The sequence below is a fragment of the Oryzias melastigma genome, linkage group LG21, assembly GCF_002922805.2.
Source record: "Oryzias melastigma strain HK-1 linkage group LG21, ASM292280v2, whole genome shotgun sequence".
In the NCBI taxonomy this organism is placed as follows: Eukaryota; Metazoa; Chordata; class Actinopteri; order Beloniformes; family Adrianichthyidae; genus Oryzias; species Oryzias melastigma.
The window spans coordinates 27,074,994-27,092,629 of record NC_050532.1 but is presented as its reverse complement, the minus strand read 5'-3'; the positions used below and the strand labels follow the sequence as shown (position 1 = coordinate 27,092,629).

Sequence of the window (17,636 nt, the reverse complement as noted above, 5' to 3'; positions counted from 1 at the left end):
AAAAATCTTTTCTATGATTCAAAAACTTCAACTGCATCGACTGATAAAAGCCTCCACAGCTGCAGGAGTCGCTCCGTTCAGGTTCAAACACTTTAAAGTCCAACTTTCAACTTTTCATCACATTAATGTGAATTCTACAAATTAAAATCCAACATTTATGAGAATCATTTAGAGAAAAATAGCTAATTGAAACAGCTTTTACTGAGTTTTTTGCAGGATCCAACTTCTTGATTTATTATATTTCTGCTTTCAAACTTTCCAAACCGTTTACTTCAAACATGTTGATGATTTTATGAGCTCAAACTCTAAACTACAAAGTGTTTAATTGAGGTATTTATAGCCCCAATAAAAACGATGTGAAGTTGTCTGCTATAAACTCTGTTTGCTCAAACATTTGCTCTGAACTTTCGCCTGAGAACACTTCTGCTTCTGTGGAAGCACCTGACCAGCCTGACCTGAGGTCATCCTCGTCGCCCATCTCCACGCCGGCCTCCCGCAGCATGGCCACGCCCTCCGTGTACTCCAGCCGCAGGGTGGGCTCCAGGAACTTGAAGGGCTCGCTCGGGAACTGCTTGTTGACGGTTTGAATCTCCGTCTGGAAGCTGACAGAGGAATCACGTTACCTCCATACGACCAAAATAAAAAAAACAAAAGCACAAAAGGACGCACTAAAAATAGATTCATGCGTCAAAAGGAGAAGTCTGGAAAATCATGAGAACAGAACAGTCAAAAAAAAAAGAGGAAGAAGAGTCACAAGAGTCAACAACAGGAACATCATCGAGCAGAAACAGCTCCAGAGATCTGAGAGGTCACCTGCAGCGCCGATTCACACCACCAGGAGGCAGTAAAGCCACGTCACAAAGACGCTTGAATGATGGAGAACGGCTGGTATTTTAGACCTTCTTTCAGCTTCACATTTATGTCTGGATCATCGCTCTTTCCTGGCAGCATCAAATATTCCTCTCCATCACTTACCTAACTAAAACCTCAGAGCGTTTGATGAATATTTGTGGGATTTTCTGAGCTTCACTCAAACACAGTTTTCTCTGCTCACTTCTTAATGTAAAAAATACAACAAAAAAATGTAAATAAAACAAGACAAAAGGGAGAAATAATCCCTAAAGTGAAATCTTTGAACTCTGAAGAAGTTTTTCAGGTGTTTTCCCTGGAAATGTCAGAAAGTTTATTTTATTTTGAAGGAAGGTCTAAACCAGGAATGGAGAAACTTTCTCACTCGTGGTCCAAAAAGGATTTTAATATTTGACAGAAAGGTCGGACCAGAAGCAGATTTGCGGCGTGTTTTGGTAATTCACCTCTTAAGAGAAAGAAATAACACAAAACATGCCTTAAACGTGATTGAAAATGACTTTAAAACACTAAATCTTGGATTTTTTGTTCCAAAACTGGTTTTGTTCTCATTTTAGTGACATGTTAACTAATGGGTTGACTGGGTTGTGTTCATGTGCTGTTGGAATAATCAAAAAAATGACCGTCCAGCTTGGAAATCACACATGAATTTATTAGTAGTGCGCCATCTATGGGGAGACACCTGAACTACACACAATAAAACCTCAATCAAAACCGTTGGTTCTAGGTTGGCGGGCCAGATGAAATCGTTCTAGGGCCGCCAGTGGCCCCCAGGCCGTAGTTTGCCCCCCCGGTCATCGTCTTACTTGTCTCTCAAGCCCTTGAAGATCTGCACCATGGTGTCGGTGATGGACTCGATCACCTCGTGGTAGTGGTAGTTGAAGGCCATCTCGATGTCCAGGCCCACGAACTCCGTCAGGTGGCGGTGGGTGTTGGAGTCCTCGGCTCTGAAAACTGGCGAGAAGATCGTCTGTGACGTGAACGGAGTTTTCTGCAGAGATATTTCTTCTAGGGCCGGGAATCGATTAAAATAAATTAATTAATCGCAAATCTGGAAGAAATGAATCCCGATTATTTGAAAATGATCAATGATCAAATGACACACAAAACTGTACATGTATTTTTAACCCTTTTGGGCCTAAAACACAAAAGGTTTTTGTCAACTTTTAAATTTACTTCTGTATTTTCAATTTGGAAGACTTCCAGCTGCTTACTTGGTATCATTTTAATCAGCACAGCCTCTCCTATGTGACTCTACCGTTATTTAGTCATTTTTCTATGTTTTATTCAAACAATAGACATAAAATCCTGCAAAAACAGAAGATTCCATCTGGAAAAATGGGATTCATTTTGCTGTGGAAACCCCCAAAACAACATAGAATTAAAGTTTTAGGTGTCATTTTATAAAAACAACAACAATAAAAGTTGTCAACAAACTAATCAACATGTTTATGAATGAAAATACTAAAAAAATCCAGGTGAAACCACAGATTTCTCTAAGCCACATTTCCATGCACACAGCTCCACGATGAGACCGTTCTGATGTGGCTTCAGTTACCAGGAAGAAGTTTACCTGGAATTTAGTTTTTTTTTTTCCTCATAAATTTTATTTATTGTGTTTGTAAAAAATAATGAAACATTTTTCTTGGGAGAAGTTTAATCCAGCTGGATTTCAGGTCGACTGGAATCTACACAGGTGGGGGCGTGTCTGTCCATTCTGAACCGTTCGTCGGTGGGCGGGACTATTGTAACTTTCGTTCTCCACCTATTTTATTAAAATAAAAGGTCTCTTTTGTCCAAAAAAATTCAAAATAATACATATTAATAATAATATAATAAATATTAACCCATTAATCATGATTTATTAATCACGTTAGTTAACGTTTCAACTTTCACAGCCTTTGTTTTTTCATCCGTTTATCAAAAGCGGAAATTCTCTGGAGCTCAAAGGTTCAGGATTTTTTTTTTTTAATTAAAAAAAGATCAAATATTTTTTGTATTTAAAAAAAAGGCTTCAGCTTTTTTTTATTATTTTATTTATTTATTTTTTTTTTTAATAAAAAATGCTTAAGGATTTCTCTTTTTCATTTTTCTTATTTTTAACATTTTTATTTATTCATTTATTTTGAAAAAGGCTTTAGGATTTTTTTCGTTTTATTATATTTTTATTTTGTATTATTTTTTATTTTTTTATTTGATAAAAAAAGCATCAGTATTTTTTTTTATTTTTTTATTTTATAAAAAAAAGCTTCAGTATTTTTTTTTATTTTTTAATTTCATAAAAAGGTTTCAGGATTTGATTCATGTTTGGTTTAACTGCAGATTCACCTCTGCAGAAAAGAATGAGATTCCTTTGCTCTGGATCTCTGGATGATCACTTCAATCCTAATCCAGTTGGTAACCAGCTCCCATCATGATCCAGAATCAGTCGCTACGGCAACATAAAACCTAAGATGACCTTCTGAAGTCATGTCTCCATGAGTGTATTTAACCCATCAGGCTGTTTGCAGATTAATAATCCCCCATCAAACACTGGAAGCTCCGATAATCCGGTGCTGGCCGTGTTGGCGTTTCTGAAGCGCCGGATCTTCCCGTTAATCCAGCAGTAAAGTCTTTTACAAGTCCTGTTCTAACCGTGACACGATGGAGCGCCGTACAGCAGCTCTATTAAACTTTAACCGCCTCCTAATGGGAGGGGGGGTCTGCATTTTTCACCGTCCTCTTGCTGCTCATTCCACCGTTTGGTCTTTAAGTACTTTTCAGGGAGAGGGGGAGGGGCTTACCTGGGCCCACACAGAAGACCTTGTCGAAGTCGGCGCAGATGCACATCTGCTTGTAGAGCTGGGGGGACTGGGCCAGGTAGGCGCTGGTCTTGAAGTAAGACACGGTGAAGACGTTTGCCCCCCCCTCGCTGGCAGCTGGAAGACAGCAGACAAAAAACCATCAGGGACGCTTCAGGGAACCCCGGAGGAGGTGGAGGAGGTGCAGGGGGTGGAGAAGGTGCAGGAGGTGCAGGAGGTGGAGGAGGTGCAGGAGGTGCAGGAAGTGGAGGAGGTGGAGGGGGTGCAGGAAGTGGAGGAGGTGGAGGGGGTGGAGGAGGTGGAAGAGGTGGAGGAGGTGGAGGAGGTGCAGGGGGTGGAGGAGGTGCAGGACGTGGAGGAGGTGCAGGAGGTGCAGGACGGACCCCCGTCAGCCTGCTGTTGCACAGACAGAGGTCACAGAAAACCCAAAGAACAGGTTTTGGGTTGTCGGGTTGGCACATAAACCTGATGAGACATCAGGTTTATTTGTGTGGAGGAGCTGGATAGAAGCATCGGTTCACGTCTCCGTGTCTGGGTTCAGATCTCCCAGTGAGGACCAGCAGCGGTCCCGCCCAGGAGAAAGATGCTCCGCCTAAATGGGGACATGTGGTCATGGGACGGTGGTACGGCAAGCAAAAGGGGTCATAAACTGCCAGGGAAAGAGGGCGGGACAGTCCCTCACCTGCACATGTTCTAAGGATAATGACTATTATTTGAAATATTTTAATAATCCCACAGTTAGTTTCAATAAAACAATGAATTCCAAAATGTTACCGTTTTATTCAGGATTTAATTTGAACATTAAGAAAATTTGGGGCGACTCCAGATAGATTTATTTTCAAGCAGGTTTTTCTTCAGTTTCTGTAGATTTGGTTTCAGGACATATAAATGTGATCAGAAATGACCAGTTTTAGCATTTTGTTTGTTTCAAAGATGTTTTGTTTTTATAAATAGGCCACAATGAGCATATATTTGTATGTGATATATATGCGTTTGTGTATTTATGCTTTTATCAACTTTGATCTTTTTACTGATCTAAAACATGATCCGAACCGTGACCCTAAAACCGTGGCAGGATCTGAACAGTGACCCTTGTGACCCGCTACACCCCTACCTGTGCGATCAGGTGAGTCAGATTTGGAGGGAAAGCGAGCCTCAGCCGCTCCTGTTTCTACAAAGCAGGACATGGCCTGATGCTGAAGCAGGGCGGGGGCTCACACCCCGTCTGCGCTTTGGGTGTTGGCATGCAGGAAGATGCGGTTTGAGCGAAAAGAACAGCGTGTTGTTCGAGACGCACGCCGCCCCCACGCAAAAACACACAGAAAAAGAGCGGCAGTTTTGAATAAAGACGTCACGACAGTTGAGAGCCGAGGAAAAGGGGAAGTGAGAGCGCCTCGGAACATCTCCAAACTCAGAGTCAGGCGGGACGTGGAGTCCCACTGCAGCCCAGAAACTGCTTCCTCCTGCCCACGCCGGCAGGGCGCCACTTCTGTGAGGAAAGGCTTTTCTGGAGACGTTTTCAGGTTTTCAGTCTCCCTCTGTGGATAAAACCTTCTGGGAGATAAACTTGAACTGTCATCTAAACTCTCATGTTGTCTGAAGTCCTGAACGATCATGCAGAGATTTCTGTGTTCAGATTAGACAAACTGTCTGACCTTTACAAGTCAAACTTAAAAAAATATAAACAAAATCAGTTTAAATCAGCAAATATTTAACAGTTTTATCCTAAATGATTTGATTCTTGGAATCAGGAAAGATTGTTTCCCTGGATTCAAACTTTGAAATGAAAACTCAAAAACCCGGAGGTTCCTTTAAAGGTCGTATTAAAACATTTCTGCTGTTTGGTTTTGTTTGTAACATGAACACTTTTATACATGTGAGTTTTATTATTTTAAGACAGAAAATGTATGAGAAAGTGATAAAACTTGTAAAATAAAAGAGATTGAGTCATAGATCCTATGATTAACAATTTTACAGTTGGATTAAAGATTTCTCCCACATATTGATTCACTTTAGAAATGTACATCCACATCCCTCTGCTTGGGAGCAAAGATAATTTTCTCAAAGGTACAGGGTCAAACAAAGACAGAAATGATCATTTTTTACATTACAAACCAACTGAAAGCTGTTTTAATAAAGTGATCATGAATAAATAATATAACTATGAATAATTACAGCCTGATCCTACAGATTAAAAGCATTTTGACTTTACCTCTGTATTTAGGTTATTTGGTATAATTTTAATCAGCACAACTTCTCCTATGTGACAGTATCTTTATTTAGTCATTTCTCCATGTTGAATTCACACACTAGACATAAAATCATGCAAAAACAGAAAATTTTATCTAGAAAAAATTATTCATTTTACTGTAGAAACCCCAAAAATATTGAATGAACTGTTTTCACAGCATAAAATGAAAGTTTTAGGTATAATTTTTATAAAACCAACAAGAACAAATTTAGTCAACAAACTAATCAGCATGTTTTTGAAAAAAAATGTTTTAAAAAAACTCTGAACTGGTCGCGACATTGGCAAAGAGACAAATAAAGCCATATTCTCTCTTTAATTCATTACAATGTTAATTACAGAACAGTTAAGTATTTTAGACTCAGTTTTATCATGTTGACCTCACAGCTGCACGGTTCCAGAGGGTTAAGAAATCTAAGGACTCAAAGTATAAATCTTCTGATGGTTCAACAGCTGGGGCTTTTCTCTCTCTTAAGAGGCTTTTCTCTCTTTTTCTGAGACTTTTCTGTTATTCTGAGACTTTTCTGTTATTTTGAGACTTTTCTCTTTTTCTGAGACTTTTCTCTCTCTTAAGAGGCTTTTCTCTCTCTTAAGAGGCTTTTCTCTCTTTTCTGAGACTTTTCTCTCTCTTAAGAGGCTTTTCTCTCTTTTCTGAGACTTTTCTCTCTTTTTTCTGAGGCTTTTCTCTCTTTTTCTGAGACTTTTCTCTCTTTTCTGAGACTTTTCTCTCTTTTTTCTGAGGCTTTTCTCTCTTTTCTGAGACTTTTCTCTCTTTTTTCTGAGACTTTTCTCTTTTTCTGAGACTTTTCTCTTTTTCTGAGACTTTTCTCCCTTTTCCACTCATGGAAAACATTCAAGAAGAACCTTCAAGAGCTTCACTTGTAAGAAGCCGTTTATCCTCCTTCACTGACAGAGTTTGAGCTTCAACCGAACCTCAAGTTTGAATTTGAATTTGTCCGCGCCGGAGGAGGAAGTGAGCTCAACAACCGTCAAAGTGAGTCACATAAAAAAGGTGGGTGGGAGAATGGAAAAACAAAAAAAAGAAGTGTGATCTGTGATTTGGTGGGCGGAACGGCATGCTTCACCTGAGATGATTTTAGGGGTCTGGATCTCCACGAAGCCCTTCTTGGTGAGGGTGTCCCTGAAGAGCTGGCACACTCCCGACTGCAGGCGGAAGACGGCCTGGCTGGTCGTCGTCTGTGGGAAAACAGACACACAAACAGAGATTTGCTGAATTTATTGCACAATCACAGCAGATGTGCAAAAACAAGTGATTATCTCCACCTTGATGCACCACCTGTCAGCACGAAAAGCTGAAACTTTTATTAATGAAGAGGCAGACGTGCCTTTGAGCCCGGCAACAGAACTTCAAACCCGTCATTATCACAGTGAATCCCGAAGGAGGGGCGCTACCTGACTCCTCAGAGTAAATCTGAAGATTACAGTCAAGGTGCAGCCCCTCCAAAAGTCCACCAGCGTTACAGTTAAGCAGCAGAGCTCATCCAAAAGTCAGAGAAGAGTCCCTGAAATCCAGTGACTCATCTCACTTGAGCACAAGCTCTCCACGCTTCACCGCGTCGTCTGAAAGGCCGTTTACAGCCCAGGAAAATGTGATTTATGACTTTTACGGACTGTCCAGCTCAAACCTGAGACTCTAAAGAGAAAGCAGTGGAGACATCAGACTGATAAACACTTTCTCCAACCTGAACCGCAGCAGCTATGAGTCACTGGTCTGAGGCGCTGCCCCCCGAAAACGTGGGTAAGCTAGTCTGAGTGAGCGCTTCCTGTTCAGCGCGGCGGGGAACAGTTGGCGCCCTAAAACTGGCTGCTCCTCTGATGCCGCGCTAGCCTCTAACACGCATGTGAACTGAGGCGAAGTGTCTGAACCAGAGGGCGTTGGTTTGAAACCCCACTGCGGTGAGGACGCACCACAAAAGGGTTTCTGAGCCCAAAACGAGAGCGGTCTTCTCTGGTTTGGTATACCTGACAAAACCAGAGAAGGTTGAAACCATTACAGGAAATGAGGAGAAGAAAAAGACTTCAAGCTTTAAAGATGAAAATGGAGCTTTTTTTTTTTTTTAAACATGTACTTGTGGCATTTTCCTCATGATAGACGACAATTATAGAAAATTAAAATTACATTTCGGAGTATTTCTTATTCAATTTTTGTGAATCAGGAGCACATGAAATAAATATAAATATAAATATATTTTAAAAAAGATCGTATTTGTGACTTTGAAAACATGCTGGGCGGAGCCACAAGCTCCTGGCTCCGCCTCATTCTGATGCAGACCAATAGATCCATGAACGTCTTCTGAGCTGTAATCTGGATCAGAACTGGAGCTGGATAGCCCTGATATTGATCGCCACTTATGCTGCACCGCTAATATTAAGTTGGTACTATTAAAATAATCTTGTGGCAGCTCTATTCTAGGTGCAGGAAGTTATTCTGCATTTGTGTGTTAATGGAAGACTTTTTGTTTTTCTGACATGTATGTGTGTTTGAGTCATTTTTCCCATTTTTCATTCCACATGAACGCGGCAGGACATCAAAATGAGAACAAAAGTCAGAGTTTTGAAATAAAAACACCAACATTAGTTTTCAATCAAAATCATATATTTTAGATTCCATCTCCTTCCTTTTTATTATGAGGTGGATTATCAAAACACTCCACATATTCGGCCCTTCAGTCAAAAAGTCAGCCCATCCCTGAGCTGGAAGCTGCTCGGTTCCATCTGGATCTGAACGTTTCTGAAAGATGTTAGTGAGATGTCTGGACTGAGCTGCTTTGCAGCTTTAGGATGAAACGGAAAATTCTGCAGTTTATCTGAAAGTACAGCAGCGATAGGCTGAGATCCTGGATGCTGGAAAACCTCCAATGTCACAGAGTTAAAAGAATTCGGTTGTGTTCCAGGTTTACTGAGCCATTTCTTTTTTTTTTTGGATATAGAAACCAAGCAGCTCTGTTCAAGGATTTTGTGTGTTTTAGTTTGAAGCGTTTTGAAGGCAGATGTCTCTAAAAGTGTTTTTTTCTGATCAAACTTCCTCAAAGTCCAGCTGTGCTGCTCAAACAGAACAAACAGAAGTGAATTTTCCCACCGCCTCTGTGAAGCACCTGAAGTGTAAGCATGACATCAGAGGGGGTTTCGTAGGAACTAAATTATTATTTGAGGGGTTTTATCTGTCCCCGTTGGAGCGTTTGTGTGGGAACGGCTTCGCGGCGTAAGAGCAGACCTGATGACAGAGCCGCTCTGTGAGCTGGAAGCGCTCGGCGCTGCAGAAACAGGTGTTGCTGTGCGGTTCTCCGGCTGCGGGGTCGCTGCCTTCCTGCCAGCCGCAGATCCATATGCATCAAAACAAAGAGGCGCTTTGCTGCCACTCGCATGGGTTTAGCACGTCTTCCACACAGCCGGCATTCAGAGCTGCAGCCCACTAAATCACAGGCCAACACTTTCACTTTGAAGGCGCTCAGGTTGGTTCCATATTTAGAGGCTTGGAGACGAGCTCCGTTTGATCTCACAGGAGCACATGTTGACTTCTTAGAAGAACCTCGAAAGCCTTTCATCAGCAGACGAGTGGAAAAAGCTCCTGATTTGTTAGAAAAAAGGTAAAATATTTATGTTGAAGACATTAGAGAACACGTGTTTTCTCATGATGCTGGTTTGAAAATGTGTCTGAGTTGGTTTCTAGTGATTTTCAAGATTTCTAAACGATCTATTCTTGGAACGCTTTCATTTCCGCCAACATAAGCTGAGCAGGAGAAAACTTCTAGAGTTTTTGGGTTGTGTCAATAAGGCGTTAAACTATCTGTCAAACCACCTGTGCAAAGAAGTGAACACTGACTCGCTGTGGCAACCTCTAGAGGGAAAGGGAGAAAGGTGGACAACTGTTTCAGGGAATCGGTTGAGTCGTTTATTTTCTGCAAGTATCATCTGAAAATCATCCTTTCCTCTAATTTGACACACAGACTTGATGAAAGAGCCTCCAACTAACTTATGAGTTCAGAGACCCACTCCAATCATCCGTCCATCCAATCATCCATCCATCCATCCGTCCATCCAATCATCCATCCATCCATCCATCCAATCATCCATCCATCCGTCCATCCAATCATCCATCCATCCATCCGTCCATCCATCTGTTTTTATAAAGTAATCAGGTAAAAAAACAGTTTGGGTATTTAGTGGAACTGAATTTTCCAAAGGATTGGTTTTGGTTCATATACCGTTCTATACCCGCCCCATTCAAATCACATTTATGATCAGAAAAGTCTGAGACGTGAGGAATTTCTTAACTGAGTGACATAGTGGAATATTATCATAAAAACTTTCCACTGAGAGTTTCTCTTCACCAAACAAGAACTTTAAAACACTAACTGTACTCTAAATGAGGCTAATGATCTGAGAGCAAATCAATACAGTTTTTGAATAAATAAGGAGGTAAAAACAATGTGGAGTAAATATTTCACTATAAGTGCAGTCAAAATATTAAAAAATGTTTTGAAAATGTCTAACCATGTAAATAAGATCTTAACGCCTTTAAAACCATTTTAAACATTATCCATAAGCTCTGCTGTATCTCATTCAGATTTCAGTTTCTAGTTTTTCTTCTTCTTTATCTTTAAACCAATCAATCTGTATGCAAATCAAAAAGGAAGTCACATTTTTAAAAACATCTCTTACGTCACTAGACTATTTGTGAAAAAATCATAGTAATGAATAAAAATAACAGATTTAAAGCTCGTGCATCTTAAACATGAATATAGAAATCGTCCGTTTCCCTTCAGGAGTTCAGCTGATCAGAAATGTAAAGAAGTGACACCTTCAGAAGCTGACGTGGATTCTTACACTTTTGCTTCCCGGATTCCTCACGTTCTTATCCTCTGATCAATAACTGACACCTGGTAACCATGGAAACGATTCAACAACTTTTAGCAGCTTTTGTGTCCTCAGACTGATAATTGTTTCTGTTTACATGATGAAGAGCTGATGACATTCTTAGCAATCCTCAGAGCAGTTTCTAGCGATTCTGCTATCGGCCTTCACTGGCTTCACCTTCTTTAGGATTGGGAGGTTAAACTACCAAACGGGTCAAAAGTAGAGAATAATTTGTCGGGACTCTGACTTCATCATCGTCTTACCCTGAGGTCAATGACCCGGTTGTCCAGCCTGGTGTCCTGGTTGACGGTGGCTCTGCCTTCCTGAGGACAAACCACAAACAGAACCTTCACAACCAAAGAAAGAGCAACAGTGATGACAGGCGCAGAAGAATTGTTTTCAAACCTCACAAGAGACAAATGTTAAGATGGGGGGGGGGTCTGCTTTTTACAGCTGGAGGGGAAAAAATAAGGCCGTAAACAAGCAGAAACACAAAGTGGTTATTTTCACCACTGAACGTGCTTCCCAGGTGCTGCGCTGGAACAATTAGAGACTCAGACGGAGTCGACAGGGAGGCGATGGAGAAAAGAGGAACAAATATGATGGTAAATGTGTCATCACAGGAGGAACCATCGCTTCCAGGGTCATGGATGTCGGGGCTTCCTCTCTGGATCCGTTGGGGCTTCAGCTAATATTCTGAGTCGCCACATCCTGCTGCAAACAGCTTCATGAAGGGAGGGGGGGCAGAGATGTCAGACAGGCAGGCATTAAATAGGCTGGGCTGTTGAGGCGCGCGTCTCTGGGGACGGCAGGTGCAACTGCATCTGCGTGACTGGCGTGCTGAGCAGAAAACACCTGAGACGCGGCTGCAGCTGCATTTGGCTCATTGGAGGTAATGTGATAAGTTGGTGCTAGAAGTGATGCCCCCCCCCACCCCCCCACATTTCTCTCTGGAGCTTTGATATAATTTGACACAGGCAGCTAATAGATAGAAATGATTGATAAACAACCCCATTAAAAGCACCGGCGCTGGAAACTGACAGTTTGTTCTTCTCATCCATTATTCATGAGCTCCAACACACAAAAACTTCTGCAGCATCAACTGTAGATGGTTTGTACCGTTTTATCCCAGTTAAGAATTTATAATTTTAAAAATTTAGTTTCTTCTTTCTTCTAAATTTGTTCAATAAAGGTGTCTATTCTAATTATAAACAGGTCATTTTACAGTAAAAACACACAAAAGCAGGAGTTAAAGTGGACCATTCCCTCACTGCTGTGGAAGAACACATTTATACAGGTTTTTTTGTGTCATTTTGTTCAATCCTCGGTTGATCCTTTGAATCACAGCTGCATGGGTTAAGCTACAAAACAGTTTTTACTTGAAAAAAACGTACAAATCGACACTTCTATGGGCTTCCAGCTACATTTCAAACGACTACGGTTTGTTAATTTGATTCTTTCTGCAGAAACATCATTTCCTCTCATCAGAGTCCTGGACTTCAACTACAGCGACAGCAGGGGGTGTTAGTTTATTCTTCGTCCATAGAAGTGAGAATTAGGCTGAGAAATTGTTCCTAATTTTAAATATGCCCCCAGTACACCTATGGTGGCTCACACCACTCACTGTCAGCCACAATCAAAATCTCGTGGGTCGCGACTCAAGTCTTGTGACCCGCGACTAAGATCTCTTGGGTACCAGCTCAAACCTCATGGATCACAACTAAAATGTTGTTGATCACAAATGAAATCTGGTGGGTTGCGATTCGAATCTCATGGATCATGACTCAGATCTCATGGGTCACGACGGTCACGACTGAAATTTCATGGGTCGTGATTAAAATCTCGTGGTCACGATTAAAATCTTGTGGGTCGCGACTTGAGACTCGTGGGTTACAATTCAAATCTTGTTGATCACAATTCAAATCTTGTTGATCACAATTCACATCTCGTGAGTCGCGACTTGAGTCTCGTGGGTGGTGACTCAAATCTCGTGGAGACTTGTGTGGCGGATCATGAGGGACGAGTCAGGTGAGCCACCAGAGGACGGTTGGAGCTGTTTGCAGCGCCTGCTGTCCCTCCAGAGCGGCTGCTGCTCCCCAATCAGCAGCATCAGGGTTTGATTCCTCAGAGTCCTAAAGCTGTGGATGCTACTTCTAAGATGATCGATGCTCCACCTACTAAAACCATTACAAGTCCAATCCACTCAGACTTAACCGCAGATTATTTCATTGAGACTGAATATTGGTGCAAATGTTGGACTCACAGAGACAGTCACAACCAACGAGAAGAAAGAAAAAGCCTCCAAGAATTCTGGCTTCTGTTCATGAAATAAAAAGAACCTCCAACAGTTGAAGACTTGGGCGTCACCCGCCCGTCACCTTCACCCATCCTCACCTCTTCGCCCTCGCCGTCAGGCCGGACCGCATCCTCCAGCTGCAGGGGGAGGCGGGCCTCTGCCTGGCTGATGACAAAAATCTACCAGAAGAGAGACAAACAAAAGCTTTTAGGAGCGTGAGAAACCACAGACGTTTCCATGACACATTGAGAAAAACGGAAAGTACCTTCACCTAGACTGGCAGTCAAAATGAAATCAATCTGAGCGGCTTCTGTTAGACTTTGGTTACAACTGACAGCTACTGTCCTGACGACGTTAATGTTGGCGTTTCTCAGACGGTTTGAGTTGAAACTGGACTGAAATGTTTGTAATCACACGCCTAAAACCACATGTGTCAAAGTCAAGGCCCAGGGGCCGGATCCGGCCCTCCAGGTAATTCTATCTGGCCCTCCAGATCATTTTATTTTATTGTTGTTAATGTTATCCTGCACTCATTTCTAACTTGTATAATTTTGACGAAATATATTTTTATGGAGAGTAAAATATTGAAAGTTATTGAAGGTTTAGGTAGTTTAGTTTAGATTTTTTTTAAGTTTTTTAGGCTGTTTTGGAGTTAGGCTACTATTTACATGATATTCATTTTTCCCTACATGCTAGCCATTATGGCTAACCTAAGTTTTTTTAATTTGGCATTTAGCGAATATTTTAGCTGGCTATCAGCTTCAGCGTTTAACTATCAATTTCAGCATCTTCAGGGGTCAGAGGTGTGTTTTGGGTTTTGGCTCCTTGTGCGATTGAGTTTGACTCCTCTGCCTTAAACAGAAGATCTCACTGACTGCTGTCTGTCCTCTAGAGGAGCTTTTTAGGAAATATTTTGTTTGGACTTAAGTCAGAGGATATCTTTCACTTTGTTCAGGTCAGTTGATCAGCATGGGGGCGCTATGGCTCAAAAGGGGGGCGGGGCATTTATGGGCCGAACTTAAAGCCTGCAAAGCTTCTTTATTGTCCATTTTTATTCATTTATTTAAATGTTTATGTATGAAATGTTTCCTATTGTTCATTTCTTTCATTGTTCAAGTTTTTTCTACAGAATTCTTGTTATTATTTTTTTCTGTATATTTTTTTCTGGATCTAATCAATTTCAGAACAAATAAAATCATAAAAAACTTTGTAAAATAAATAAAGTTTTCTCAGGTTGTGTTTCCTGAGAGAGGAGCTGTCCACCTGCTGACCTGCTCTCATTTAGACACAAAGAAGGTCTTTGGAGCGGAGCAGAAGTGAAGTTTTGCTCACCTTCTCCACATGGAGCTCCACGTCCTGCTGGGTACAGCTCTCGATCTTCTGCTCCACCTTCCTCACCATCGCCTCCACGTCTACGATGCTCTCCTTGGTGATGCTGGCGGGCGTGAGCAACAAACAGCACTTAAAAAAACAAACTCGAACCCCGCCGCAGCTAATCTCTGACCTACACATGCAGACGAGTTCTGATGATGCAGCGTGCAGGAGGGAACTGGGTCAGCGGTTTTTGATGTTTCTCACGGCTGAAACGCCATTTGGAAACCAAGCACCTCCAAAGACTCGACCACTTTGACCAGGTTGTAGGGTTCTCAGAGGGATCAAAGCACGTTTGTGAACATTTGGGAGTCATTTTCCTGCGTCATTGAGGAAAAAGCCAAACAAACAGGAGCAGTGGAGCTTCTGAAGACGTTTGCCTCACAGGAAAGTACCCACTCAACAACAAAACCAACTTTAAAGCCGAGAGAAGTTGCAAGAATTTCCCCAACAAACATCCAAACCCAGACATCTGACAGAAAAGTAGGGGTTTTAACTGTGGTCCCTTGGGCTTCAAGACAATGCTGTCTCTGCTCAGCCCCCTCACTGAAACCCAGACCATCATCTGCGATATGAGGAACACCACCCACTGCCAAACGGGGCACGGCCAGATGGGAAACCTGCTGCAATCCGTCACTCCTCCTCATTAAAAAGCAGTAATGAGGGTCTGAACACCGGCGCGGCGGTGGCCCCCGGCCCCCTGACAGCTGCTGCGGCGGCCCTTCCCATCAATACTAGATCAGTAAAATAAATAAACCCCTGGTTAATAACCTCTGGAGCTGCATCCACTCAAGCTCCACAGCAGAGTCTGAAAGTGGAGTCGAGGAACGAGGATGAGACATGGTCTCTCTCATGTGTTCATCTCTAGATACACAATGAGCCACAATAGCAAACAAACCATCTGACGATTTAACTCAATTTCCCCTCTCAAGGTCTGTTTGTAAGGCGTCTCAATTTGTCCCAAAGGAGAGACAACCTTTAACGCCAAAGGAGAAAAATGACCTTGAGTCTGGGTTCCTACACGTTTCTTCAAGATTAATTTTTTTATAACCTGTTAAAAATTAGGAACAATTTCTCAGCCTAATTCTCAGTTCTAAGGCGAAGAATAAACTAAATCCTCGTCAGTAACGGAGTAACGTAATCAATTACAGCTCCAATTTCAGTAATTAAATTACATTTACAAGACTACAGAAAACTTTTATTACTTCATTATACACACTAAACCATCGATAACTAATAAACCAAATTTGTTTTGTTTGTTCTGAAGTTGTCTTTTGGTTAAATGAAACAATAAATATTAATAAAAAAATAGTAATAATAAAAGAGTGCTAACGTTTGTGCTAATCCAGAGTTTGAGATTGGTCAAAGTAGGATTAAGAGACGATAAACATGGACAAATTCACAGGGACATCTGGTAACTGGAAATATTAGATTATTCCAATTTGTTGAAATCAAAAGCAAATATTAAATGTATTGTTGTCATAAAGAACTTGATAAATGCATTAAATGCCCCTCCTTTCTCATTTTCTTCTCTTCTAATTTTAGCTTCTTCATCCTCACTTGCAATCTTCCTCTTGAACGATCTTCCCTGCATTCTTTGTTTTTCAAGGACTTTTATTAATAAAATCCATTTATTTGCTGCATGTTTCACTTCTGCCTTTGCATTATTGTTTTATCTCAAATTATTTATTGTTTTTTTTTCTTTTTTTGTCCCGATGGAAACTAACCAACAGACTTCCAACTTGCATAGAAATTTGTCAACTCGACTATGAATGAATTGAGCGCCCCTGGAGAACAAATCAAACGTACCCCATACGACGCAGATGCTCACTGGGTTTGTTTAGGGGAGCGACAGAATTGGCGTTTAACGTTGGAGGACACAGACATAGATCCTCCAGATACTCGTACGTAGTATCGGACTGTAGCAGCTTTCTTTCAGCTCTGGTCACAACTAGCTTCCTATCATCTTACACTTTGCGCTGTGTCTTAAGCCCCCCCCCCAAAAAATGTTTCTTTCTTACATTACTTGCATAATTGTGGTTAAAAAAATAACATTTTAAACGAGAAAAGTTCTACGAATAAACTTTTAAGCGACACCATTTTTAAGACCAAGATATCCAAATTTAAGACATTTTTAAGCCTCCCCCCCCTCCCACATTTTCAAATTCAAAGTTTATGATACTTTTTCCGACCCTGCAGAAACCCTGGGACCAATCCCGACCGTCAGAGCATGCTCCACGTGTTTCCTTTCTTTCCTTAAGCTGAATAAACGCCGCAGAGCCCAAAACCGTTTGGACACACAACCTAAGAAGAACGGCTTTCCTGCAACGCCATCTCTGTCCTATCTGAGATTATGCATGGATCTTTTTAATCCAGGGTCTTACTCGGCTAATCTATCATTGCAGCAAAGTGTGTGAAACAAGATATGAGGCCGCGAGCAGCGGGAACTGGCCGCGCCACCTGCTCTGGCTGATGAATATAAACGGCATGGATGCTTCACCGTTTCCAAGACGACAGTCTTATACTTTCAATTGTTTTGAGGCAACAGTTTTACAACACAACGGTCACACCACAATGTTGCAGAACCAGAATGAGGAACTACTAAACATAAACAAAATAAAGGATGGGCTGTTGCATCGTTCCAACGTCTCCCGTGAGATTTTCTTGATGGAAACTGGACAAACTAAGAACCGGCGGGGGCATCATAAAACCTGAAGCGCTTGTTTTATGTGCCTATCAGTCTGACATCACCGGAGCAGGAATCTGAGGTCATTCTTCCCGACAATGCCGCTCCGGTTCGTTGGCGTTTGCAGTCATTCGTTGAGCTCTGAATACCTATAAACCCTGTTACATCATTTTAATCAAAACTTTTAGATTCGGACCAAACCGTAACGTTCAGACCATTTTTGACACCAATAACTTTCCTGAGTGCAGAATAAAACTTCACATTTGCACTGATGTGGATCCTGCTTTCACTGAATCTAAAGAGAAACGCTGGATTGTTGTTTAAATAAGGAGAAAAGCTCGTAGAATTCTTTTGTTTAGGCGTTTTCCATCTTCACCTTGAGGTTAAACTGTCTATTTCTGGGAAGATTGGAAGCATCCTTGAGTTTTTAAGAAAAAAAATGTGAACAATCTTTAACCTCCAAATTCTTGAGACGCATGTTTTGGATAT

At 41.5% G+C, this 17,636-nt stretch overlaps 1 protein-coding gene across 1 annotated transcript in view; it reads right to left on the bottom strand.

Annotated features, from left to right (window-relative positions):
- Positions 1-17,636, bottom strand: part of dars1 (aspartyl-tRNA synthetase 1) — a 32,284-nt gene that overhangs the window by 1,948 nt on the left and 12,700 nt on the right. Inside the window, exons 7-13 of the mRNA XM_024286294.2 lie at positions 14,423-14,525; positions 13,189-13,269; positions 11,058-11,117; positions 7,002-7,113; positions 3,651-3,785; positions 1,674-1,821; positions 456-602 (exon numbers count right to left, since the gene is read on the bottom strand). Of these exons, the coding sequence (XP_024142062.1) occupies positions 456-602; positions 1,674-1,821; positions 3,651-3,785; positions 7,002-7,113; positions 11,058-11,117; positions 13,189-13,269; positions 14,423-14,525 (786 nt within the window). The remainder of the gene's footprint in view (positions 1-455; positions 603-1,673; positions 1,822-3,650; positions 3,786-7,001; positions 7,114-11,057; positions 11,118-13,188; positions 13,270-14,422; positions 14,526-17,636) is intronic.